Below are 25,140 nucleotides of genomic sequence, written 5' to 3' on the forward strand. Positions count from 1 at the left end.
CTAAAAGGCAATGATGCAAACTCCCTTTAATTTTTTTTAAAATGATTAAAATCCAACTAAATGTTAAAATATTTAGTTAATATGTTTAATAACACACCTTAATTAAGGCATTCTTGGGGTCTCTGATGTAAACATTGTTAAAGAGTAGACGACCGGGTCATTTTTGAACCACGTAAGCATTTTAGGGTTTATAAGGCGAAGAATCTTTTAATTTATCTTTTAATTAATGTATATTTTACCCAGATTTACACTTCTATTATGTACATTATGTTTGTTGAGAAGTTTACAGTATGAAATTGCTCCTTCCATGTTTAGTTACCAATGGTGCTGGATAGCCGCTCGTCTGGAATAGACCTGCACTTCTGGGGTCGAGTACTTTCAGCAGTGTCCGACAAACTTCAGGAGGTAAAACTGCTTGAGAATTCTCAGTTCCTTTCCCCCTTTCAAGACCCTAAATTTAGCATCCAGGAAGCTCCTTGCCTCCTTTTATCTCTTTAGCAAGCTTAAAATGTGATGCTAGGAAAGTGTGGGTGCTCTATTCTTATGTGTGTGGCATTTTTGTTGTCTGTTACATCATAACCTAAGGTATAAGATCAAAACGTTTTCATTGTGTGCATGTGAGGAAGATTGAAAGTATTCACATGAACAACACACACAAATCATGTGTATACATGAATGCATGTCATCGCTCCGTTATTATTATTATTATCCATCCAACATTATTTTGAAAGTACATTCCATTGAGGTCACATCCTGTAGGTGGAGTAGAATTATTTCCCTTTTGCTTGGGTGACAGAAAGCCTGGCCAACTAATGTTATCACCCATCAGTAAATCCATCTCCTCTGAGTGTGTGGGTCTGCATGAAAGTGTATCAATGGGAAGTAGGGAGGTAAAAGTGTTAGTTTAGCCATGGTTGAGCAATGAGTCATTCTTCATTATAAAAGCCTTAGTGGAAGTCTTCATGTTTTCACCTACACTTATCTTGTCCTGATTTGACATGTTGAGCCTATCATGGTGTGCATTAGATTTCACAACCAACGGAGAAGTGCTGTATCTCACGTTCACTCTGATACCCTGCTGGCCTATAGAGCTTTGAGATGAATTTGAACGCAACATCTAGTGCTCTTCATCAGTGAGAGGATATTTTTCCTCCCAGGAAATGTCCTTAACCTGCTGAGATAACATCACATTTTATACAAAATATGTTTTTAATTGTTGTTTCATGAGATTGTAGTGAGAATCATTTAAAAATACTCTCTTAGGAAGAAATATGCTGGAAATACGACCTCACAGTCAAAACTGCCAAACATTTTACACAGCAGTAGATCTACCACAACTTTAGACACATTTGTTGGGGACAGAGAAGTTCAATCAGGAAGACTAACAGATTTGAGTAAAGTTTTAGATTACATTTATTTGATGAATATAAAACAGGAATGTAATGTCTCTCTTTAGCGTAAGCCCCGTCTGACGGTCCAAATAAGTTGTACTCAGAACTATCAGATCCTACAGGAGATACAGTAGAAGGCAGTGGTGAGTAACCTACCCCTGTGCTGGACGGGACGCAACTGGTGGTGGTGGGGTGGCGGAGATTGCCGTGTTAGCACACTGAAACAGCAATATGATAGATTGTGAGCAGACTTATAAAGCAATGGCTTACATGTGATTGGCTAGGAGTTACCCAGCTAATGGTGCGATCATGTACAGCTGCTAGTCTTCCTGCTAGAACTACTATTTTTGAGAAACTTATATTTCTCAAAAATTTTCTGAGAAGCTGTTTTGTATTGTGTTCTTATAGAAAAAAAGATGGCAGTTTAATTTCCCTTTATAGAACATGATAACTTTTGCAGAATAATTACAGACTCTTGAAAGAAAAATATCAGTTTTAAAGATACATTGAATTGCAGTTCCTTATACGTACATCTGTTTATTTCTATGCAGAGTTTCCCTATAACAAACAAATTGTGTGACAGTTTTGGCTTAATTCTTAAGTCACACTTACAAATGTTTGAATTTCATTGCATTAGAAACTAAATATCAGACCAGTTGGCATCAGTTGGCTAACAAATTATACTAGACATTTTCTCAGAACAAATTTTTCTTAGACATTTTTTACCTAGCCAATTACTTTTATACACTTGGCCCTAACAGGATTTTAGTGGATGTACGAAGTCAGCTCCCCTCAAGTTCACGTTCAAGAAGGTCATCACATTAACTATGGACATATTCCACTAATGTTTGACAAGCAGAAATGTCCAGATATTTTGTGTTAATTTTTGAATAATACATTTATGTATTGTAATTTGAAACCTAACAAACTTTTTTTTATTTTGTCTGAAAAGGGAGCTTTTTTTTCTTTTCTTTTTTTTTTTATGAAGTGCGACTTAGTTTGATATTTTCAATAAAATAATAATACTTTTTTTAGTGTGGCTTAAAGTGTCCAGATACTTTTTTGGACCAGTGTATATTGCTGAAATTAAATGCGAACATGGTTATCACTGTTACGATCCCTTGTTGTCTGCCCCGTGTTTCTCGTGTCCCCTGTCTCAAACTACAATTCCCATGATTCCCGGCCCTCATCACTGCCAGCACCGTGTTATTGTTCTCACCTGATTGTCATTTTGTCATTATCGTGTCTCTGTGTATTTTCTGTAACGTTAGTAGGAGGAGGCAGACAAGGAGTGCGGATCTAAATGCAGGTTTTATTTAGCAAGGTGAAAACTAGACAGACAGGAACAAAGGAAACGTCCACGATGGGAGAACTGAAACAAAAACAAGAAAACATTCAAAGGGTACATGAACAGAGTGAGCAGGGCAAAACATCAACATCCAGGCTTCTACAAACAACGATCGTCAATGACTGGGGAACAAACAGGGTTTAAATACACAGAGACACGATAATGACAAAATGACAATCAGGTGAGAACAATAACACGGTGCTGGCAGTGATGAGGGCCTGGAATGATGGGAATTGTAGTTTGAGACAGGGGACACGAGAAACACGGGGCAGACAACAAGGGATCGTAACAATCACATTATTTTTACCTTTAGTATGCCAAGTTTAGCTACAACTGGGCATAAGGGTAAATTTAGGGATGTCCTCATCAAGGATTTTAGGCTGTCACATGTCAGTAGAGCTGGCAGCTGAGGAATGTTGTCCTCGGTGAAGAGGTTCACTGTTGAGTCAGTTGTTATCACTAGTACACAGCACATTATTACACATTGCAGCTGATTGACTGCAGTCATTAAAACAGTGACAGGATTAAAAGTCACATTCTGCAGTTATGCCAACTATCTGTTTGTTAATGGTGTTTCAACAACTAAAACATTTAAATTAATGTTCCAGGTTCACTACAAGTGATATGGATTTGCACAAAAAAAAATATTTTGACTTGATCCTTGTTTATTTACAACAACAACAACAACAACAAAAATGGCAGTTATTGTGAGGCACTTTCAATTTAAGTAAATGGGGCATTAAAGTTCACACTTTTTCAAAAGTATAGCCACAAGATGTAAACACTACTGTTAATGGCATTTTCCAGATTACAGTGATTACTGGCGTTATGTCACCTTAATAAGCATGTTTTGGATATAACTTTACACAGATGAGGTTAGTAAGTGATTCTATCACTCTTAAGTCATGAAAACACATAATTTGTATGTCTTGTGTGGCTATACTTTTAAAACAGTGTGTATTTTTAATGTTTGTGGACTGGTCTTGTTCATTATGCTTTACATGAACTAACTTATTCCCGAAATGCTGTCAATTTAGCTTAATTTGTCTTAAACCTGGAATATTCCTAATTTAAACAACAGCTCTCATCAATGCTTAAATATTTAGTCTGACTATATGTAATCCATCATATATTGTGAGGTACAGTGGCACTATTAAAGCCATACTGTAATGACGACTCAGGTTGGTTGGGATCCATCAGCGGTTTTTATTGAACAATCAGAACTCAGGTCGTACAGGCAGGGTCGTGGGCAGGCAAACAGTGTGTAGTAGTGAGGCTGAGTAGTTATCTGAGCAGGCTAAGGGTCTGGGCAGGCAGCAAACAATCGTGGTCGGTAACAGGCAAGAAGTAAACGGGGCAGGTAGCTAACAAACGTGGTCGAGGAGAACGGGCTAGGTTGGTACACAGAATATCTATAGGTCAGTATAAACTTGCTTGGAAATGTCGCCGGGGCTAACAAGACTTTGCAATGGAGAAATTCACAGACACGGTTAAATAGAGCAGAGTAACAAGGAACAGCTGGGGAATAATCAGACCTAGGTAATTAGTACTCAGGCGAATGCGATCTCCGAAGGCTGGAGGGGGAAGTGCCTTCACCGGTGTTCGTGACACATACTGACTTTTTTCTTTAAGCCTATATAATTTTATTTTTCCCGGAAATAACAAGATATTTAACAGAATGTTCAAGCTGCACTTAGCCATACAACAAAAGCTGTATAAAGGAAAAAATATCATAAAAGTATTTTATGCAACTTGTGTGCTATTTTTCATGTGTTATAAAAACTTGTAGCTTTATGTGAGGAAGAGACTGAAATTTGCATAATTATTCCAGTATTATTTTATTATTCATTGAAAATCCCGTCTGTCTCAGCTCTCTCTCTAAGCATTCTTGTTAAGATCCATTTTAAAAAATGTTAATGAAATTTTCTAAATGAATATGTGCACACTATTTAAAGTGTGTTTATTAATTTTTTTATGTTATATCAGAATTTGAAAAATTGGCCCCACACATTGTTTGTACACTAAAATCGTTCTTCTCTCACAGCTTGCAGAGAGGCAGAGCTCCAAAGACCTAATGCGGGTCCTGTACTCCATTTTCCAACCAGGGGGTCCCTCTTCTTTCAGTCAGCTGATGTCTACTGTGTCAGATCTCTTCTGTGGCTATCCTGAGGGTGAAGGAACCCGGGTCTTCTCCTTTAACTGGTATGAGGATAACAACTACAAAGCTTTCCTTGGTATCAACAACTCCAGAGGACATGGAAGCTACGTCTATGACAGGACAGCAAGTGAGAAATGTTCCAGTCTCACTCCTTTACACTTATACTTAAGTTCACATTTTATCTTTTGGTCATCTAGTCATATGACAAGCAGTGGCCCCAAAAGCACTTTGGAACTTAAGCCACACATAAAATCCAAGAATTTCATATCATTAGATATAACATTTTCGACCCAAGTGGCATCTGCAAACAAATAATGCTAAACTTTTTTTTCAGAACTAACTTCACTTTTCTAAACCATTTTTATTTATTTGAATTGCTTTTAACCCTCTTTTTTCGTCATTAAAGCAGAAACAACATAAAATTCTCCATCATTTTGGGGCATACAGATAAGTGTAAGACATCATTAGAGACTATAAAGGGTCTACTTTTATTTGTGTACACTCACAATAACAACAAAACCTTGTGCTTTTGTAAAATAAAGAAAATTAAAAGGGTGAGCTGTCAGCAGTCTCTGGGTTTGCGAGCATATTTCTGAAACACGTCACAAAAATGAACTGAAACTGCACGAATAGATGAAAATGTCTACTTTTAAATAAAAAAACTTCAAATTTAAAACAAATATTCTTCTGCAGTGTAATCTGTATGAAACAAAGCGATGTACAGTTTCCCTGGCTCAGCTAATTATCCCTAATGTGATCACACCCACGGGCAGAGGGCGCTATTCATAAGGTAATGTGCTGAGGCGATCAATGCAAATGGTGAACAAAGTTCATTCACTTTTCTGCGTATTTGAAAGACAGCACAATACATAAGTGAGAAAACTCCTGGATAGTGACGAAGAGTTACAATTTTCCTTAGAAGAAAAGCGGGACTGAATGTTTGTATTTTGAAGAGAGACTTGATCCAGCTGAGGATACAATTTCGGACGAGTAAGTCATTTAGTTTTCATTAGTTGACATGCTATTTTATATAAACATGTACATATTTTACTAATGGGACTGTTTCCAGACTTGCCAACCAGGATTCAGAGTATTGATATTTAAAATATGTCCTAATAGGCAAGTTTTATTTACATGTAAATGTTGTTTCATCTAAAGCAGGCATTTCAGTTGTATGCTTTATGCTATAAATATGATATGTAATATGATATAAAAATAATATGAATGTTTAGATTATATTTTAACTATTGTTTATGCTGCCTCATTATCATCAATAAAGCTTGTGCTTGCAAATATGTGTTCAGGTGTAAATTAGTAAAATGCACTTTAAATATGCCCAGATTAGAAAATCAGCATATTATAATGATTTCTGAAGGATCATGTGACATTGAAGACTGCAGTAATGATGCTGAAAATTCAGCTTTGGTCACAAATTGCATTTTACAATATATTCAAATTGAAAACTGTTCACAATATCACAGTTTTTACTGTATTTTGGATCAAAAAAATGCAGTCTTGGTGAGCAGAAGAGATTTCTTTTAAACGATAGTGTAGGTCTAAAATTAAGTAAAGTCTTTATGTAAAGAAAATGTATAGTCAGATTACTTCTTTTAACTTAAAACTTGATTTTGATCATTAAGTCTCCTCACATTCATTCACTTTCTGTCATATTCCTCAGTGATAGGCCCAGGGGAGGGTCTTTGTCTCCTCAGGTGTGAATAACATCAATATTCATGATAGTTCACGCCCCCTCGCATACAGTATGACCTTTCTAACAATAAAAGTGTCTTACAAAAGTTCAATTACTATATTGTTTTGTATGAATGAGTGATCAGGATGGTTTTCACATCTTTTTGTTGCAAAAACTCTACAGGATCCAGTTCTCAAAAGTCTTGTGGACAAGTGTTTAGTATGTGTTATATGGCTTTATTTCAATGACTTAAAAAGTTAGATTTTTCAAAAACCACGCATAAACGTCATTTTTTCAAACATACAAACATGTACACACATGTTGCTCACATATTATTGTAGCCCAGTTTGTGCTGAATACAGTGTTATCAGACTTTAGCCATTCATATGTTTCAGTCATTCCAGTCATATGTAAGCAACTGAAAAAAGCACAAATGTCAAGGGATGTCAAATCTTCTCCAGGGCCCAAACACCCTCAGACCCCAGAGGGTTAAGCTACTGATCGCAAGGTGATTTTTATTGGATGTATGAAGTCAGTTCCCCTCAAGTTCACACAGGTGTCATAGCAGAGTGACCACAGGTGTAGTTTATCACATTAGCTATGTTACAATACTAAACGTCTGACAACCAGATAGTGCCTAATACACACTACTTTTTGTAAAACATTTAGCTTGAGAAGAGCACTTGTGCATTTAATGCAATGCAGGGCCAATGTGTACATGTGTAATAACGTGAATAGGGTTAGCTATGAACTAAATAGGTTACAGGCAATTTATATGGATGGGCTTTCTGCTGTCTAATGCTCTGCACTTTCTTTTTCATTTCTTACACTGTTTTTCTCTCACTTTCATTTTTCTTTTGCTTTTGCTTTCTCTGTCTATCTCTTCCTTTCCTTTGTGTTCTTCCCTTTCACTTTCTTACTCCGTTTCTCTCTCTCTCTCGCTCTCTTTGTTGCCCACAGCTCCGTTCTGTAATACATTGATGCAGAACCTGGAGTCAAACCCTATTACGAAAATCATGTGGAATTCTGTGAAACCTCTGCTGATGGGAAAGATCTTGTACACCCCAGACTCCCCTGCTGTCAGAAAGATATTAAAGAGTGTAAGACATAAATATCCACCCACTCTAACACATGTGCTGTCTTCGTAACCATTGACAAGTACATGCAAGAATTCCATGTGGGGTTCATTTTATTTATAATTATATTAATCATACATAAGCATCCTTGAATATAGAAATGACCTTCAGCAAATCTTGATTGAACTGCAGAGCTGTATGACATCAACACATAAATTAGATGATCTTGAATGCTTGATTATGAACCAGTGTACTGGAATAAAGAGATTAATGGTAGTTGTTGTGATTGAACATTCAGGGTTACATGGATGAACTAACATTTTTCCAGATGGATAGTTGTTTTAGTGAGCCAGAAACATTGCTGAGTCAATTAATTTGTCATTGCACAACCCAAAGGTGATCTGAAGACATATGATGCTGACAATCCATATAGATTTGTGTGTGTGTGTGTGTGTGTTCTCTAGGCCAACACTACTTTTGAGGAGCTTGAGAGGTTGCACAAAATGGGAAAGGTCTGGGAGGAGGTGGGACCCCAGCTGTGGGAGTTCTTCCAGAGCAGTGTCCAAATGAATATGATACGGGTAACTTCTATATTTCTGTCCAATTCATATACACAGATGTTTTCCCTCTCTTTGTCATTATAATAATGTCCTGATGTTAAGCCCACTGTCCTTTTTGTGTTATCTGTTTGTCGTTTAGCGTATAAGGTCTTTAGATTTTATTATCTGTCATGATATTGATTTTATTTTATAATATATATATATATATATATATTTTTTTTTTTTTAAATTTATTTTAATTTATTTAAATTTATTTTCTTTATTTATTATGTTATTATTATGATATATATTTTTGCACTTCACTTCAATTGACCAGTCTTTGAAAGATATTAGATTAGCTAAATATAATAAAGCTTAGTTTAAATGGTTACTCTACACTATTAATGTCAAATGTAAAAAGTGGCCCAATTTACCTGAAGACACCCTTCCTTTGTGTCTACTGTTGAATCTGAAGTGCACTACAAAGTCATTTGTTAATCAGTATTTTTTGTTGTTGTTTTCTCTCATAATTTTCTCAACCTCATGCCATCCCAAGTGTGTATAACTTTGTTCTGCTAAATACAAACGAAGATTTTTAGAAGAATTTCTCTGCTCTTTAAGTCCTCACAATGCAAGTGAATGGGTGCCAAGATTTTGAAGTTCCAAAATGCGCATAAACACAGCATAAAAGTAATCCATGAGATTCAGTGGTTAAATCCATGTCTTCTGAAGCAAAATGATTGGTGTGGGTGAGAAACAGCTTAATATTTAAGTCCTCCTCCTTTTGTTTTTGGTGATTTGCATTCTTCTTGCTTATCAACCCCTTCTGGGCAGGGAGGAGAATTTATGGTAAAAACTGGCTTAAATATTGATCTAACTTAAATATTGATCAAATCACTGCAGAAGATATCGATTTAAACACTGGAGACTTATAGATTACTTTTATGCTGACTTCTTGTGCATTTTGGAGCTTCAAAATTGTGGCACACATTCAGGTGGAATGTATGAACCTGCAGAGCAGAGATATTCTTCTAAAATCCTACATTTGTGTTCTGCAGAAGAAAGTCATGCACATCTGGGATGGCATGAGGGTGAGTAAATGATGGTATAATTTTCTTTTTTGGGTGAACTATCCCTTTATAAGATAAAAATGTAACATAAAAAATAATAAAATCAAAAAATCCTTAAATCAAGACACATATACTTGAGCAGTTAATACAAAATAAATATTGAAAAGAGTTTTACGTTTATATCAGAGAATGTATCTTGAATATAAGTGTACAAATGAAATAAGTTTATTTTTCATACCCCACTGGCAAATTGTTTTCACTTGTTTTAAGCATATTCTTCACAAAATGTTGTGAGGTTGATGCTTATTATTAAATGCGCTATATGTAAGATTGACAACAAGCTTTTGAAACGGGTACTGCAGTCCAAATTCAAAATATTAGAGTTGTCTGCCTCGCCCCAGACTCGAAGCTCAGGTGGGTTGCCAGAATGTTGACATGCAAATTAGCCAACTCAGCATCCGTTTTAAAGGATTTCTGGGCTTTAAGCTGTCTCCATCTTCCACAGGCATCTCCAATATTTATCCTTGTTTCACTACGCCTCTGGTCATGGTAGTTTTAGACAGATGGCGAGGCTTTTTAGGTCGGGTGGAATCTGTTATCTCTGATCCAGTTAGTTTGCTGGCTTCCATGGCTGCAGCACGCTGTGTTGTTTGCCTGCAAACTTGTTCAAATCTGGCAACCCGGCTGTGTTTAAATACTACTGGAGAGTGGGCAGTGGGCGGGATCACAGGCCAAAACATAAACAGAAATTCCGGCCCGGAATGGAAACCTCAAAGTAGAATATACTGGCTGTAGCACTGTTATCGGAGAAGACAATATTTCATCTTAGCATGTTTCCTAATTCTCTTATTACATATTATGGTCATTTTATGATTTAGTACAGTAAAAATATTACAAATAGCACCTTTTAAAGTTCAATATACAGTACATTCACTGAAGTCTCGATATCTTGATATCTATACTTATTATTCTATTTATGTTAACTGGAAAATAACACAGCTGATAGGTTTTGCTGCCTTGTGTTTTGCTGTCCATCATCTGTATCTCTGACTCTATCTCTCCCTTTTTCCTCTCTGCCATAGGACACACTTAGAAACCCCACAGTTATGGACTTCTTGGACAGGCGTCTTAAAGACACAGAGTTCACCACGAAAGACATCCTCAACTTCCTGCACAGTGGCCCAGAGGAGGACAGATATATGAACATGTCAAACTTTGATTGGAGAAATATCTTCAGCCTGACAGATCAGACTATACGAATGTTCAACCAGTACAGTGAGGTGAGTCCAGTGATGATCACTTAAAGTCATGTTTACCTCACGTAATAACAGTCATTTATTAAATTACCATTAATGTTGACATAGGAACACTGTAGCTTCCAGAGATATACAGCAGTGGCTCTCACTTGGTTTTGCTTCAGGACTTTATATTTGGACCTTCCGTGGTGAACCAGTACAGAACCAAAATTGTTTATCTTACAAATTTTAATTTCAATGGTTTCATGCTCTCTGTAACCAATAATTCACTCCTCAAAACACATTATGGTCAACACAAACCACAATATTCTGCTGTTCTAAGGCAAAACACAGTAATTACACAAAATGTACAGATTTGGTCAAAATTGAGTTATGCCCGAAGTTGGGTTTCTTATACTTTGTGTTGTTGGGTTTGACTTAACTATGCTGAAAGGAGTAGTTCACTCAAAAATGAATATTCTCTCATCATTTACTCACCCTTATGCCATCCCAGATTTGTATGACTTTCTTTCATCTGCTGAACTCAAGTGAAGATTTTTAGAAGAATTTCTCAGCTCTTATGGGATACAATGCAAGTGAATGGGTGCCAAAATTTTGAAGCTCCAAAAATCACCATAAAAGTAATCCATAAGACTCCAGTGGTTAAATCACTGTCTTCAAAAGTGATATGATAGGTGTGGGTAAGAAACAGATCACTTTGACACTTCACATTCTGAATGCATACCGCCTAGTAAATGGGTAAATACAGAGAAAACAGATTGTGAAAACTGCTGTATTCAAAGTGTTTTCTCTTCACCCTCTTAAAAGCTGAAATGCCTATTTATTTTGCTATCATAACTATGCACAAATAAATGGCAAGTTGTCATTTAGTATTTTTTTTTTCTGCTGTCTGCACCCCTATCAGAATAGACCTGCAACCCATTTTGGGTCACCTCTCACCATCAAAATCCACTGATGTAGAGGATCTCCACAAATCAGCACTGAGCTATTCCTATTACTTGACAGAAAGAGTCTCTTTAGCTCTGAGCACTTCAGCCCTCATTCTGCAGGGCACTGATTGCTCTCAGCACGTCTCCACAAGAAAAACCACTTAGCACTACCCACCAGGGCCAGATGGGTGAAAGGGAAAAGAACAAGCAACCTGTCAACAGCATGCAGGCCCCTCTTTTGTATGGCTGTGATTAAGTGGGGAGTGGGTGGGAGAGACATCCTTTGCCAGCGGCGTGTTGTTTTTGTGGACAGGGGATTCAATAAGGGACAAATCACTCAGCTTCGCTCTATTACCCTGTTACCTCACTTCCCCAGCCACAATCGTCCCATGTTTTAAAGTTGGAGGCCTCTTCTCGGGAATTGATTAGAGTAGGACGGTGATGTTGGGAGAGGGCTATCATAAGCAGCTCAGCCTCCCTTTGTCTCTGTCAGTGCGGTGAGCCCTTGTGCTTTACAAACAAACTCAGCCCATTTAGCCTATTAGGTATAGCTGTCACCATTCAGGCTGGCTGAAACTTTAGCTGGTATTGTGAAGAACCGTGCCCTCATGCCCACTGAAAATGTATGGCATAATAGTTGTATCATTTTGGTAAAGTATTGAATACTTGAAGTATTTTAGGAATTTTCTAAATGTGAATGTTTTTTAATTTATTGAGAACATATGTAGTGCCCTGGGAGAAAATGTAAGTTCTGCAGGGGGTCCCATTCAGTCTTTCCCATCAGTTGTGTGTTCAGGACCTCTGGTGGCATTGTATAGTACTGTGAATGACTCCATTAGATATGGTGTATATGAAGTAGGAGGCCTCTCGGCTCTAGAGTGATGGCATGTGAGAGGGAGCTGTACACTCAGCTATTGTACAGCAGCTCTCCAGTGAAGAGCCAACACCGGCTCTGTGATTTTCCCATGTCAGTGGAACACTTAGAGAATGAGAGGTCTGCTATATGGAGAATTGCTTCAGCACTTATAACTTTGACACACTTACCTACCAATACACACACACACACACACACACACACACACACACACAATTATTGGTGGTGCTTGCATTGGTGAGCATCACTACTCAATTTGTTAATTTAATTCATTCAAAAAATCGGAATAATGCTAAATCAATTTGCGAATAAAGCAGCATTTCCATCCCATGTGTTGAAGAAAACAAAAATGTCACTTCTTGGAATATTGCTGCAAAATAAAATTAGAAAATGGAACGTTCTAGCCACTGGGGAAGCCAGTACAAGTTAAGCAATACAAGTTAAGCTCAATCGACAGCATTTGTGTTATAATGTTGATTACTACAAAAATTTATTTCAACTCGTTTTCTTTAAAAAAAAGCATAAATCTGGGTTACAGTGAGGCATTTACAATGGAAGTGAATGGGGCCAATCCATAAATGTTCAAATACTCACTGTTTCAAAAGTATAGCCACAAGATGTAAACAATATGTTTGGTAACATGATTTTGTGTAATAAAATCCCTTACTAACCTTGTCGGTGTAAAGTTATTTCCGATATTACCACTTTGTTGCCATGACAATGCAGTGCTGTAAACCCTTAATAAAACAAGCATAAAAAACTTTGATTTACATCTTAAGTAATACTCAAGCTTTAACACAGCTTTAACAATGAATTAATGTTAGTTATTGCTTTTAAACAATTATAAGCTTTAAATGTAACATTTTGCCTTCAAACACTGGCCATATTCACTTCTATTGTAAGTGCCTCACTGTACCTTTATTTGTACTTTTTTTTTAAAGAAAAGGAGGGATGAGACAAAATATTGTTTTTGGTAATCAACATTATGCCACAAATGCTGATTGAGCTTAACTTGTATTGAACCCAGAATATTCCTTTAAATGTAATAAATGACTTTTGCTTTAGAGCATGCATACAGACAAAACAATGTTTCCATTGTAGTTATGTCTTCTTACTAAATAAAAAATGTATCCAGCTGCATCTTGGTGTTTCCATCCAGCAGTTTTTATGCAATATCCCAAAATTTGCATAAAAATATATGTGGATGGAAACCCAGTTTCTTTTACTAATGTGCGGACTTAGAGTTGAGGATTTCAACATTGACCTTAACTTACTTGCTCAGCAATATTTTCTTCAAGTTATTTCTCCACCAGGACAGTTGTTTACTTAAACAGAAAACACACTGTAGAAACTCACATTAATGTCTACTGTAGCACCTCTTGTGGCAACATTGACAATGCAGTGCATACATGCGTTGTCTTATGAATTGCTGTCTGACACGCTTTACTCAACCACATTTTTTTGGGGGGGTTAAAGATATGAATGGTTCTTAATTTATAAAATGGGTGAAAAAATCCTCTAGACTTACATTGAAGAAGGGACTCAAGCCATATATAGGGACAATCTATTTTGTCCCAACAATGTCAGAAAAAAAACTGACATGCACCACACTTTCTCTGTTAAGCACATCAGTACAAACATTTGCACATAACAAAACTATTCATACAGGTTTCAAACAGCTTCAAAATTCAACATTTTAACACATTGAGTATCTTCCTCATTATTTCCTCATACTTACACTCTGCCTTTATCCTATCAGTGTATAAGCCTGGATAAGTTTGTGGGTCACATGGATGAGAATCTGATGACCCATCAAGCTCTACACCTGCTGGAGGAGAATAAGTTCTGGGCTGGCCTGGTCTTCATAGACATGTTCCCCTGGACCACAGACCTGCCACATCACGTCAAGTTCAAGATCAGAATGGACATTGATGCAGTGGAACGTACCAACAAAATCAAAGATAGGTGATAAACGTCGTTCATAATTTACTTGAGTGTTGTTAAACAAGAAAGATTTGACTACAAGGAGCACCTTTCTTTCAAGAAAGTTGATTGCAAAATGTCCACTGGTTGCACACTGCAGAATGTTATTGTTCAGCTATTGATGATAGGATTCAGACTTCCAGTTCATCTTCCTTCTCACATGCACTTCTCTTTGCCTACTATGTAGCAGTCAAGATATTACACTATTTCTGATTTGGATGCAGGGTAAGTCTAAAAGAGATAATTAAATCCACTGAAGCAAATAAAGCATAGATTGAGTAAATATGAATCTCTTCAGTATAATTCCCAGGCAAATACTCCCTAAATGTAACACTTGTGTGGAAGGAGGAGAAGGCAGACGGGAGGTGTGGATCCAATCGCGGCTTTGTTAATGAACAAATAATAACTGTACAAACACGGGAAAAATAAAAGGTCCACAATTGGAAAAGGAAACTAAAACACGGGGAGACCTCGAGCGAACAAGATACAGGAGCAGAAAACATGAACAAACATCAACATTCAAACAACGACAAGGACTGAACAAAGAACCAGGGTTTAAATACAAGAGGAACAAACAAGGGAATGAGGGACACCTGGGGGAAACAATCAGGGAAGGAGAACCAATCAGGGGAAAACCAATCATAAAAAGAAACTACAGAGGACTACAAAGACCAAACAGGAAACGGGAACTAAACTAAACTTCAAAATGACAGTGAACATGACAGAATAAAAGAAACTACAAAAACCAAAACAGGAACTAAACTAAACTTCAACATAAAAACACAAAACAAAAGACAACAGGGAACATGACAGAATAAAAGAAACTACGAAGGACTACACAAACCAAAACAGGAAACAGGAACTAAACTAAACTTCAAAATAACAGTACAAAACCAAAAGACAACAGTGAACGTGACACTAAATATGAAATAAAACATTTCAGTTGTCTATGGACAAAGACCGCCTCCTCAGCCATCAAACAGCCATGTCAGATTATAGTAAAGGAAAGCAGTAAAAACTGCTTTGACTCTGCAGTCTCTTTTAAAATTGATTGTGTAGGCAGAGAACAGAGGATCTTCTCTTCATGTAAGGTGTTGTTACTCAGCACTCTATTGTTGTTGTGTCATGATAGAAAGATAAGGATAAAGAGCAGGCACAATCACGTGTGCTGATTCTGTATGTTTTGCAATGCAAAGTGACACCACTTATTACAGAGGTCCTCTATGGAATACAAAACATGCCTGCCAGTGTATGTCTGGTCAGTCGTCCTACCTTTGAGACTCAAAATAAGACAAACATCCGGAGATAGAATGACACTGAGGGCCTGTGGGTTTATTGTGTTTTCATTATGTGGGCGTAAATGCAAAGTACATCCACCAGAAACAAATAATGTGAATTGAATTAATTCATTTTCTTTTTTTGGGGTACACCTTTTGAAATTGTATTTATTTATTTATTTTTTAACATTTTAGTGACATACTTCAAGCTATATTGGTCCCAAAACATATTACATAATAGAATATCAAACTAAGTTTATCTGTATAATGCTAGCTTCACATTTTTCTTAACCATTTTTTTTTTTGGCAATTAATGTACATTTAACCAACTGGTCCCAAGATCCCAGTTCCCCTCAATTTCACACAGATGCATTATTAGAGTAACCACAGGTGTACTGTAGTTCATCACATTAGCTATGGATGTTCCACTTAGTTCCACTAAAAGTGTCTAAATAAATACTTTTAAATAAATAAAAGTAAATATTCTTGTCTCAATTTGAACTGTATATCTATGTTTTAAACTGGAAAAACCTGCCAAAATTCCTTCTAGGAAATGTTTGCTTAAAAAGTGTGCTTGTGCTATATTTCTTTAAAATAAAAAACATTTTGATTTGATATTATGTTATCTAGCTTATTAAGTGTGACTTAAGTGTCAAAATACTTTTTGGGCCTACTATACATATCCACATTACTGTAAATGAATAATTTTGAATAGAACCTTAAAAACATGTCTCTGCTCACTTTCAGAAGTAGAAGTCTCTACTTTTATTTTATTTTTTATTATTTTTATTTTTTAGGCAACCTATTTCATTACTGTTTTCATTGTTAAAATAAATGTGATGAAGAGAATAATAAAATATGGGCTGATTGGTCAATATTCTCATTAAAGGTTTCCTACTCTCTCTCTCTCTCACACACACACACAGGTACTGGGACCCTGGCCCCCGGGCAGACCCTTTGGAGGACCTGCGCTACATCTGGGGAGGGTTTGCCTACCTGCAGGACATGATTGAGCATGGCATTCTCAAGTTACAGACAGGTCATGACTGGCCTCTGGGGATTTACCTGCAGCAAATGCCCTACCCCTGCTATGTGGACGACATGTGAGTGATTTGAAACTATGTGGCAAAAACAGGCTAGTTTAAGACCATGTCTTTCCTGCCCATTTAAACTTGCCTACTGTACTAAAGGCAAAAGTTTAAATGAGAACAATTAGACTAAGAAGTTTGAGAGATGATTCAGTAAGTGTCAGAAATTAACTTTGTATTAAGTGGCAATATTTGGCCCCTGGAATTGATTTTCATTTTTACATTATACAGATCTCTACCGTCTACATCACAGATTTTTGATCACAAAGTTTTTTTCACATTCATTGTTTTCTGAGCTGATTTGAGTTTAATGTATTTTTTTTTATTTATTTTTTTTATTTATTTCATCAAAACAATTATCATCTACATATGCAACAACACCCATATCTGAGGCAGTAAATATAGACAGCTAACATCGAGGTCACTTCTGTGTCTTCAGAGATACTAATACAATAAATATATATGCCTACAAATTAATACATTTTTATGAAAAAAAAAAAAATGTTTGCCCCTAAATTTTAATTTTGGTCACTTTCGGTGGTATTTTGCCCTGAACCCTTGTTCATTTTTCACTCCAGGTCCTGAATTCTTATGTGAATTATGCAGAACAATGAATCCCATTATTTCATGTCAAATCATAGCTGTAAATGCTTTGATATTGCTGTTACCCTTGCAATGGAACTTGTTGGTTTGTCCTTCATCCAGGTTTATGCTGACCCTAAACCGCTGTTTCCCTATCTTCATGGTGCTGGCCTGGATCTACTCTGTGTCCATGGTGGTAAAGAGCATTGTGCTGGAGAAGGAGATGAGGCTAAAGGACACTCTGAAGGCCATGGGTGTCTCTAATGCCGTGATCTGGTACACCTGGTTCATTGACAGCTTCCTCATGATGGCTGCCAGTACTGTTCTGCTGACTGCCATTATCATGGTGAGGGATCAATGTAATGACTTTCCAGCATACCACACGTTCTAGAAGCATTGTGTACATTTGGAAGCCAGCCTTTCTCAGGATTATTTATTGTGACCTCTGCTGGATGTATATTGTTACTACACAAATGGAGTTTTTTCTCTGCCTGTGTTTTAGACTTGCATACTGCCGTACTACTTTTAAATTTTATTCCATATCTACTGTACAAGAGTAGTATGGTAGCATACCATTTATAACGCTGCCTCTCTTTCTCTGGAGTCTAGCACATGAACCAGATTCTATAGTTCTGGCTTCAGTTGTTTTTCAAAAATTGTGTAAAGATGTCTATTCACTTTTCTCATTACCTCATCAGTAGCAAGAGAAAAAGAGACATGTGAATTATATATAGGATTATTATTGCGCTTGGAAGGAAGCACTGTATTGATATTCCATGTACATGTACATTTATGCATTTGGCAGACGCTTTTATCCAAATCGACTTACAGTGCAATTATTACAGGGACAATCCCCCCGGAGCAACCTGGAGTTAAGTGCCTTGCTCAAGGGCACAATGGTGGTGGCTGTGGGGTTCGAACCAGTGACCTTCTGATTAACAGCCCTGTGCTTTAGCCACTACGCCACCACCACCGTTTTCTTTGTAACCTTCAGAGGCATAGCCAAGGGATGGGCCAGGATGATACAGGCCCTCCCAGAATGTTACAGATCATTCTTTGACTGCAAATATTTATTTAAAATAATACAAAAAATGCATAAACACTGATTTCTGAAAGTGTGAAAGAAAATTTGGTAAAAAATATTTTTGTGCCCCACCCAAAAGTAATATCTGGCTACGCCCTTGCTAACCTAAATATTAAACTTATGCAGTAACCTCATCCCGAAAGCTTATTATACAAACTCCATTTTTTGTAACAAAGTTTGAACATTTCCCGCAACTCTCCATTGATAGAATATTTGCTATTCAAAATGTATCCGGCAGTTATGATGTCAGGGTAATATTTCCATATGGAATTCAGATTGGTCTTCTTTCTTACATTTATTTGCAGGGTTAATTATGATTGGTCTTGTCTTTACTGCATCCAATTAACAAATTATAGCCATCTTTACACCACAAAACCATGTTGTGTTGTGCTGAGTGTCATGACAACGGCAAAGTGGCTCTGATGCAGCATTTAAATTACACAAAAACCAAAGCCTAAGCTAAAACTAAGACTTTCACACTATTCTTTTGTTGTCTTGCAAGCACTGGGATTTCCTTCAGGAAACCTAGTTTGAAAATAGAAGAGTATCATGAAGTTAGTGTTCTTTTCTTCTGTATTCTCAGGTTGGCAAAGTTCTCAATTACAGCAATCCGATCATCCTCTTCCTGTTCCTATTGACATTCACTGTTGCCACTATCATGCAGTGTTTTCTGATGAGCGTGTTCTTCAACAAGGCCAATCTGGCTGCGGCCTGCAGCGGCATCATCTACTTCACTCTCTACCTCCCTCACATTTTATGCTTTGCCTGGCAGGACCGGATTACTAAGGATATTAAGTTAGCTGTGGTGAGGCCACACTGATGTTCCACTTCTTTGTGGATATGTTCAAAATAGCATACTAAAATACTACTATTTCTGCAGTATATAATACACTGTATGGCCAAATGTTTGTGGACACCCCATTCTAATGAATGAATTTGGTTACTCCATTAATTCAAGTGAAGACAAATCATAACATCACATACAATGGCATTCAAGGACACTGTGAGCTTCCAACATTGTTGCAACAGTTTGGGAATAGCCCTTTTTTATTCCAGCATGAAAATGCCCCTGTGTAAAAAGTGAGTTTCATAAAGAAATGGTTCACTGTGGTGGTTCTGGTGTGAAAGAACTTGCCTTGCCTGCACAAAGACACCTGAATGCCTTAGAACACCTTCCGTATGAACTGGAATGCCAGCTGTGAGCCAGGCCCCATCGCCCAACTTCAGTACCTGACCTTACTGATGCTCTTGTGTCTGAATGGGCGCAAACTCCTATTTAGCCATGTTGTTACATACAGTATAGTGAAAAGCCTTCCCAGAAGAGTGAAAGCTGTTGTTTGCAGCAAAGGGGAGTTGATGCCTTTGGTCCTGAAACTAAATGTTCATTAAGCACATACAGTATGGTGTCCACAAACTTTGGCCAAATAGTGTATGCACTGAATGCTGTGCACAGTATGCATATATTCTGTATGCATGGAATTCCCAAACAACCTACTACTGTACATGTTCAGTATATAAAAATAAGCACACTGCATGGAATACTGTATCCCACAATGTAAAATGTTTGACTTGGCCTTCCATTTTCAGTGTGGGGCAAAGACATTTTTACATAAAATTGGATCAAAAATGCAAAATAACCATTATTATTTGAAATATCTGGACACCACAAGAAGAAGAAAAATGCAATGTGATGAGGTCATGTGACAGATGTGATGTCCTGTGACTACAATGTAGTATATTTTTTATACTTTAAGCATTTATCATTGCATAATGTGTTGTTTCACATACCCTATTATAAATGGTAAGCAGTATGCAGTATGTACTGCTCAGTATTGAGTAAATACTGAGCTAGTATTCCATTCCGAACGTAGCCTTTAATTCTATCCAAACTCAAATGTCAGTATATAAACAATGGCTTTGATTGGTCAAAATGGCTCCTACTATGACCATATTGCTTGTCTTCATGCATCTATATAGTTCTTAATATATTGTGAAATATACTACTTCTCTTCCAGAGCTTGCTTTCTCCAGTGGCCTTTGGCTTTGGTACAGAGTATCTGTCCCGTTATGAGGAGCAAGGCCTGGGGCTGCAATGGGACAATATTCATACAAGCCCGCTTGAGGGTGATGACTACTCCTTCTTCACTTCTATTCAAATGATGCTATTAGATGCAGTTCTCTATGCTGTTTTGGCTTGGTATCTCGACAACGTCTTTCCAGGTCAGTTATTTCGCTCATTGGGTTAAATGTTACTAAATCTTTTGGAAAGTAAACATGAAATTACTCACAGTAATTTTTTTCATGGTCTTTTCAGGCCAGTATGGGATCGGCCGACCATTTTACTTTCCTCTGCAGCCCTCGTACTGGCTGAAGCTGACACCCCCACCCTCAGAGAACCCTTATACTGGTATGCGTGAACCTGTCACATTATTTAGATGATGGGCCCAGTTTACATTAGATTCATTTTGAGAACAGATTGTTTTTTCTCTCTAGAACCTGAGAAACCTCTGGTAGATAACATGGAAAAGCCAGAGGATGTGGAGTGTGGCAGCAGTTTTCTGGAGCCCAAGGAATGCAATGGCTCTCGCAGCAGAAAGCAATGCAAGCACAGAGAGAAACGAGAAAGGCTGGAGAGAGAGAGAGAGCGTGAGGAGCAGCTGAAAATACAGGAGGAGGAACAGATTCCGCAAGAGGAGACCCAGTCTGGGCAGACTGGTAAGGATATCACAACAAAACTTGGTCTGTTGCTGTAGTACCTATTAGGGCTTGCATTACAAAACATTTTATTGGCCAACTATTTATCCAGAAAAGTGGGTGACACTTAGTTAGCTTCAGGGTGGTTTGCAAGAATTTTGTCTTGTATCTTAACACTCAAAATAAACTAAAACCATCTTTGATGTCTGCTCCACCAGTGTGGTTCTCTTATAATGTGCTATGTGAACACAAAGGCTCTGGGCTTACTTTATTTCCACTTTTACATAATAACAAATATAATTGGACGTCACAAGTTATTATACAAAAATAATGTTACACAGATACACTGTTTGTGCACACAAGAACTTGTCGTTCTTTTGTCACCAAGTACAACTGAAGTCATGTGATTCATGACTAGTTGACAGAAAGCCGATGTGTCCACTGATGGCAGAAAAAAATCAGTAAGTTGTTGCAATGCCTAGTATTTTGAACCTGTTGTGAATTTTGTGTATTGTCACTTTGAGTTAGTGTCGATTTTGACTGATTTAGTGTCCTTATGTATCTTTTTCCTGCAGGGAATCCATTCTTTGAACCAGAGCCAGAGAGCCTGCAAATAGGTGTGTCAGTGCAGGACTTGGTGAAAGTCTATTCTAGATATTCAAGGCCTGCAGTAGACTGTCTCAACATCAACTTCTGTGAGGGACAGATCACTTCTTTCCTGGGTCACAACGGGGCAGGGAAGACCACCACCTTGTGCGTCCTACATTTTCTTAGCATTTATTTTTAATTATACAGTATGTAAGGGATAATGTTCTAACAGTCGGTAATTATTACAAAAACAACATGCAAGGGTGATTAGGACCCAGACGCAAAGGGTTTTATGTGTACATTATCCCGACTGTATATTATCCTGCTTTTTACGTGGGTGCTTACCAAATAAATAAATAAGATGTCATGAAAAATGTTGTTGATATTACTTGCAGAGTGAAACGAGAGACAAAAAACTAGCACAGCTATGTGGGAAATCAGTTGATAGGGACGACACACAAGTATACAGATTAGTGGTCATTATACAAAAAAACAAAACAAAAAACATGACAGCAGAATGCTGCGACTGACCAATCAGAATCAAGTGTTCCAAAAATCCATGTAATAATTAAATGTAAATTCCATCTAGTTTGTTACATGTTGGATGCATTTTTCATGTCACATCATATGTACTGTTGTAGGTCTATATTGACCGGCTTGTTTCCGCCCACCTCTGGAACTGCTTACATATATGGGAGAGACATTCGTACAGAAATGGATACCATAAGACAATCATTGGGCATGTGCCCACAGTACAACATCCTCTTCAACCAGTGAGTGCTCTTTCTTTAAACATGTTCATAATAGCGTAAACCTAGTAAGCGGTCTACCTTAGACAGAATTATAGTCAACGACACATTTCCAAAATGAAGGCAGTTGCTAAAAGTATAGCATGAATAAAGGGAGATAGTTCACCCAAAAATGCTAATTCTCTCATCATTTACTCACCCTCATGCCATTCAAGATGTGGATGACAAACATAACCAACATTTTTTAGAAGAATATCTCAGCTCTGTGGATCCATACAATGCAAGTGAATGGGTGCCAAATGTTGACAACAGGCAACATAAAAGTACTCCAGAGCGACTCTGGTGGTTAAATCCACATCTTCTGAAGCTATGTGATAGGTATGGGTGATAAACAGATTAATATTTAAGTCTTTTTTTTTAACTATAAATTCTCCTTCCTGCTCAGTCAATCTCCACTTTCACATTCTTCTTTTTTTTACATAATTCGTGCATATCACCCCCTACTGGGCAGTGAGGAGAATTTCTGATAAAAAATGACTTGAAACATTAACTGTTTCTCACCCACACCTATCATATTGTGCCTGAAGATATTGATTTAACCACTTGAGTCATATGGATTACCTATGCTCCCTTTATGTGGATTCTGGAGCTTATATATTTTGGCACTTATTCACTTTGCGAATAAGTGTCAGAGAACCTTCCGAGCTGAAATATTCTTCTTAAAATATACATTTCTGAACTATCCCTTAAAGTTACCTTATGATATACCTTCTTTTGATAAAATTCTAAGGCAGTATCGCATGTATCCTTTACAGAGAAGGCAGTCTATCCAAGATGGCGGTCAAATCGAGAGATGTGTCAATTATACTCATAATTAATTAAAAACTGAAATGTTGGCTATTATACTCATATTGTCATATCTTGTCATTAGCTTTGCAACATGCTAATGGCAACCTATTATTTTTTTGTTGAACAGTGCACTGAATTGAGGTGCACTATTTATATGATGCAAAGAACTGCCCATGTACAGCATTCCAAATCAGTCACTTACGAGGTTCCAATTTCATTTAGGATGCTACCTTATAAAGCAGTTTAAGGTTGTATTTGTTTGAGTTAATTTTGATTATATATGTGTGTTGTCCATACTTGCTCTGATTTATGAATCCATCCCCCTCTCAGTCTGACAGTAGAGGAGCACATTCTCTTCTACTCTCTGCTGAAAGGTCGAGAACACAAGGAGGCCAAGCAGGAAGTCGAGGACATGCTGGAGGACCTGGGATTGCCTCAGAAAAGAGATGAGGAAGCACAGAACCTCTCAGGTGGGTCTGAATGCAAATGTGAGAAGAGTAAATTATTTTATATTTACTCTTTATATTAAGGGATCTTAGAGTTTATTTGCTCAGGATCGCTACTGTAGGCATCTTATCTGTTGTTGATTTGGGTGAGGGATAAAATGAATCTTCTCTGGAGGTTAACACTGAAATGCTGCCCTTTTGGCTTTGGTAATATGCTGTCAGTTGCAAATAATGATCATTCTTACAACATAATTCACTAAAATTAATTTTGTTTGCATTTGTTAAAGGGATAAGTGACCCAAAAATGAAAATTCTTGTCATTATTAACTCACCCTCATGTCCTCCAAACTCATATTACTTTCTTCTGAGGAACACAAAAGGAGATATTTTAAAGAATGTTGTAGTGCTGAATTCTGTACAATAGCAGTCCATAGTTACTCAATTTAAAGCTTTAAAAACAGGAAAAAGTGTAATAAAAGTAGTCCATACAACATGTGCATCACAATCCAAGTCTTCAGAGGGCATACAGTCACTTTGTATGATGAACACACTGATTATTTAAGTAATTGTTCACTTTTAAACCACATAAAATCTTTATTAAACTCAATAACATAACATGAAAACAGTCAATAACGTCAACCTCATTGCTTCTTGCACATCTTGTGACTAAATTTCATAACACAAGAACTTAATAAGGTTTGATGTTATTGACGTGTTTCCATCGTTTATTAATTATGATTTCAGAATATATACATTTCTGTTCAAAAGTTTTGAAACACTTGACTGAAATGTTTCTCATGATCTTAAAAATCTTTTGATCTGAAGGCGTATGCTTAAATGTTTGAAATTCGTTTTATAGACAAAAATATAATTGTGCCACCATAATAATTTATTTCATTATAAAACTAACATTTAATAATAATAAAAAAAAGTTTTTGAAATTGATGACTTGGACCAAATAATAAAGAAAATATCCAGTGTACATGTCTGCAAATTCTAGGCAAAGGGTGACTACTTTTAAGATGCTAAAATATAACACAGTTTTGATTTATTTGGGATTTTGTTTAGTCACAACATAATTCCCATAGTTCCATTTATGTTATTCCATAGTTTTGATGACTTTAATGTTATTTTAAAACGTGGAAGAAAAAAAAATATATGTACAGTATCTCACAAAAGTGAGTACACCCCTCACATTTTTGTAAATATTTGATTATATCTTTTCATGTGACAACACTGAAGAAATGACACTTTGCTACAATGTAAAGTAGTAAGTGTACAGCTTGTATAACAGTGTAAATTTGCTGTCCCCTCAAAATAACTCAACACACAGCCACAAATTATAGTCCTCTTCCACTCCTCCATGACGACATCACGGAGCTGGTGGATGTTAGAGACCTAGTGGCAACCTGTGAAGCTCTGGTGAACTCCATGCCCAAGAGGGTTAAAGCAGTGCTGGAAATTAACAG

General features: G+C 37.0%; 1 protein-coding gene across 1 annotated transcript in view; it reads left to right on the plus strand.

Annotated features, from left to right (window-relative positions):
- Positions 1-25,140, plus strand: part of LOC127645018 (retinal-specific phospholipid-transporting ATPase ABCA4-like) — a 61,193-nt gene that overhangs the window by 15,151 nt on the left and 20,902 nt on the right. Inside the window, exons 8-22 of the mRNA XM_052128510.1 lie at positions 316-405; positions 4,784-5,024; positions 7,548-7,687; positions 8,128-8,244; positions 10,355-10,552; positions 14,091-14,296; positions 16,518-16,694; positions 17,385-17,607; positions 18,929-19,150; positions 20,361-20,565; positions 20,660-20,752; positions 20,839-21,060; positions 21,615-21,792; positions 22,269-22,400; positions 23,556-23,695. Of these exons, the coding sequence (XP_051984470.1) occupies positions 316-405; positions 4,784-5,024; positions 7,548-7,687; positions 8,128-8,244; positions 10,355-10,552; positions 14,091-14,296; positions 16,518-16,694; positions 17,385-17,607; positions 18,929-19,150; positions 20,361-20,565; positions 20,660-20,752; positions 20,839-21,060; positions 21,615-21,792; positions 22,269-22,400; positions 23,556-23,695 (2,584 nt within the window). The remainder of the gene's footprint in view (positions 1-315; positions 406-4,783; positions 5,025-7,547; positions 7,688-8,127; positions 8,245-10,354; positions 10,553-14,090; positions 14,297-16,517; positions 16,695-17,384; positions 17,608-18,928; positions 19,151-20,360; positions 20,566-20,659; positions 20,753-20,838; positions 21,061-21,614; positions 21,793-22,268; positions 22,401-23,555; positions 23,696-25,140) is intronic.

This window comes from Xyrauchen texanus, chromosome 6, assembly GCF_025860055.1.
Source record: "Xyrauchen texanus isolate HMW12.3.18 chromosome 6, RBS_HiC_50CHRs, whole genome shotgun sequence".
In the NCBI taxonomy this organism is placed as follows: domain Eukaryota; kingdom Metazoa; phylum Chordata; class Actinopteri; order Cypriniformes; family Catostomidae; genus Xyrauchen; species Xyrauchen texanus.